The 3543-nt window shown below is 40.2% G+C and overlaps 1 protein-coding gene across 2 annotated transcripts; it reads left to right on the top strand.

Annotated features, from left to right (window-relative positions):
• LOC119660717 (vesicle transport protein SFT2B) lies at positions 1 to 2021 on the top strand. 2 transcript variants are annotated; one of them, XM_038069361.1, is made up of 5 exons: positions 1 to 706; positions 761 to 1141; positions 1219 to 1388; positions 1563 to 1680; positions 1770 to 2021. In XM_038069361.1, the coding sequence occupies exons 2-5, from the start codon at positions 1070 to 1072 to the stop codon at positions 1896 to 1898; spliced, it is 489 nt and encodes a 162-aa protein (XP_037925289.1). In that variant the 5' UTR covers positions 1 to 706; positions 761 to 1069; the 3' UTR covers positions 1899 to 2021. The 2 variants fall into 2 exon arrangements, with proteins under 2 accessions (XP_037925289.1, XP_037925288.1); XM_038069360.1 differs by having other exon boundaries at positions 1 to 1141.
• Positions 2022 to 3543: the final 1522 nt, after the last annotated feature.

Raw genomic sequence — 3543 nt, 5'->3', positions numbered from 1 at the left:
TCAGTAACTGTACGTTGTGGAATTAGATACTTAAAAAAAATCAAGTGTTGCGAGTTTGGCCGCATAATACAGTTCTCCGTGGCGGCGGACGACAGGGTGACGTTCATGAATTATTTTAATCCATTCGAACATAATTAATAAATGTAAAACAATGTCATTTCAACTCTAAAGAAGGCTTACTCGCAAAAAAATTGGTTAGGCGGATGAAAAAGTTAATTTGCTTCGAACCCGCAGTGAACGTGTTAAAAGCTCGCCTACTTCGCACGCACGCAGTCACTTCACTCTTACACTTGGGCCTATAGATCCCAGCGATCGACGATCTGTTCTTATAAATTTATAGAATTGGGGAGCGATTTGTTCAGCGCAATCAGTGATGAGTACCTTGGTTCGCTCCGAAGATATCGTGTTGTGTGGCAACAAAATCTCGCGGATCGCCGTCACAATCTCTGGTCGTCGAGATAAATCCCTTCCTGTGTGAAAAGGCTTCACTAGGGGAGTGAGGGTCGGGGGCGCTTAATAAAGCCCGGCTATAAACGACCCACTAACAGAGCCGCTGCAAACTAACTGGAGTCGTTCCTTGGAGGCGTTCCGAGCGCTAAATATAACGCAGCTATTGTTAGAATTACCCAAATAGAATTTTTTTAAAATTTGACAACTGACAGCAAGAAAGTACTAGACCTCAGAAGATTTGTTGACGTTTCTCATGGTGGGTGGTGTGTAGTATTGGTTTCAAGTTACTCAAATGCTGCGTAATGTTTAGATCGTTTCGTTTGGTTTTCCCCGTTCGTGATTAGGATGAAAAGGCTTTTCCAGTTAACAAGTGGACAGTTCCCAACGACTAATATCTCACCGAGCGACGAGACATACGGCCTGAATCGGATATTGCCAATCTGTTAGGCACGGTGTTTGTCACTTTAGGTGGAACGTTCGTTTTGGTTTTCGAAACCTTATCCGTCAACAGGCTCACCGAATAATAGTTCACAGGGACAAAGGTACAAATAAAGCAGAAGTTACCTATACATTTTTGTGTTGTTGTTTAGTCGCGACTGCATTTAAACGCTTGAAAACAATGGATAAATTGCGGCGCGTACTCAGCGGCAATGATAGCACTACAGACGAGGAAAGTAGCATAATAACTACAGTAAGTTGATAAATTTACTGGAGATGGAAGCCGACAAATGCGACAGTATGTGCTAATGAGCCCCCGGTCTTTTGTAGATAAATGAAGCGTCAACCCTGAGCTGGTCCACTCGGATCAAATCGTTTTGCGTGTGTTTTGTGATCGGCATCCTGCTTTCCTTGCTAGGATCTTTTGCGCTCTTCCTACATCGTGGACTGACGGTATTTGCAGTGTTCTACACCCTAGGGAACATCCTCTCAATCGCAAGGTTTGTAGAATGGGATTCACACCCGCTACACAGGGCATCGTTTGCACCGGATCCGCTTAGTTTATTAGTACTTTCATATATTATTTAATTTGGTTTTATTTCTCTTATTTTTCTATGATAAATTGATTTTTTATGGATCCTATCGAAACCAACGGATGCTATGCGATCGTGCAGCACATGCTTCCTAATGGGGCCTTTTAATCAGTTGAAGAAAATGTTCGCATCGACTCGCATAATCGCTACCTGCGTTGTTATTGTTTCGTTTGTTTTAACCTTAGTTGCAGCCATTGTGGTAAATTTCATTTCATTTGTAATCTCGCTAGTTTTCTTAATATCTGAGCTACTGAAACACTTGACTCATTACAACTTATCTCATTCCAGCTGCACAAAGCCGGGCTAGCGTTACTTTTTATAATAATCCAATCACTAGCAATGACCTGGTATTCGCTATCTTATATTCCATGGGCCCGAGATGCAGTGAAGAAAACAATCACCACCTGCGTCGTCTAAGTAAATTAGATTGTTTACGATAATTTATTAATTCCGGACTGTCTCGTAACATTCCTTAACGCAATAAAATATAACTGCTATGGATTCTAGTTTAAAAATAAAATACACGTATATATTAGATAATTGTGCGTTTTAGTGGTCTATGTGAGAAATGTCCCAGGCATGCCGACGAAATACGGGTTTTGCCCTAGAAAATCAATACTTGCTTTAACATTTATCATTATTTCATTAGTAATTATTGCGGATGTCACCACCCTAATATTTCATATACGAGGATCGTCTGAAAAGCTTCCGACCTCAGCATGAAGATGGACGCACTCGTTAATAAAAGCTAGGGAATGTGCTTGTGCACCTGTTGACAGATACCAACATTTCGGCAATTATGGACGCGCAGTGCTTGTTTGACAATCGTTTGAGTGGCTTGACGTGTTTTTGTGGAAATGGAAAAATATCGATCCGTCATCCAATATTCGTGTTTGAAAGGCAATACGCCTACACGTTGTGTACAGGAACTCTGCACCATAATTTACTACCGTGAAATTTTGGGTAGCTAAATTTAAAGGTGGTCGAACAAGCCTGGGAGACGATGAACGTTCAGAACGTCCAAGAACTGCAACCACTGACGATAGCATCGCTAAAGTTCATCAAATGGTACTAAACGACCATCGAATTAAAGTGAAACAGATAGCAGAGACTATGAATATTCCAAAAGAACATTTTTGTCACATATTGAACGAAGATCTAGGCGTGAGAAAACTGTCCACGCGTTGGGTGCCGCGTTTGCTAACGTTAGACCAAAACCGTGTTCGAATCAACATTTCCAACGCTTTGTTGGCGAAGTTTAGGCGCAATAAATCAGAGTTTTGGCGATGATTAATTACCGCAGATGAACCTTGAATCGACAATTATACGCCCGGAACAAAACTACAATGAAAAGAGTGGACTGCCAAGAGGGAATCGACTTGAAAGAAAAGCAAAAACTGTTTGCTCGACTGGGATAGTCATCGAGTCATCTTAATCAATTAGCTTCAACAAATTGCAGAAAAACGACCACGGGAATATCGAATACAGAAATGCTGCAATACGAAAATACAAGAATACTACTTATATACATACTCGCCACATGTGTAGAAATATATTTCCTATAGAACAGCTATCAACATCTACATATATTCGCTTCCAATCATAGTCTGCATAACACTCTTATAATAGTGCATACTTCGTACGTCCATACGAATGTCATAAGTTTTTCCAATATCTACACACATATTTCACAAAAATCTAGCATACGGAAACGTACAAAAGAGTCTAGCTGTAAGGGGAAAAGTTGTCATCATCATCATTCATTAACACACTGTACACGTACATTTCGGGAATGAAAGAAAACAAACACACACGTATACTTCGGAAAAACGGCAAGAAATACATTTGATTATTTCCAAAATCAAGTATATAGCAGCGTGCGCAATATATAAAGTGCACAACTAGTCACCATTTCAATCTACATAAGATAAAACCAACGCACTTACTATTACACATCATACACACACACAAAATGGCCGCCGACACTTCTAACTACACCAAGTTATCAGCAGAATCAATGAAATATCTTCTTGCTAATGCAATTGGAATTGCAATAAAAACG

Source organism: Hermetia illucens, chromosome 7 (assembly GCF_905115235.1).
Source record: "Hermetia illucens chromosome 7, iHerIll2.2.curated.20191125, whole genome shotgun sequence".
Lineage (NCBI taxonomy): Eukaryota > Metazoa > Arthropoda > Insecta > Diptera > Stratiomyidae > Hermetia > Hermetia illucens.
The sequence above is the reverse complement of the archived record's forward strand: the minus strand, read 5'-3'. Positions and strand labels throughout refer to the sequence as shown.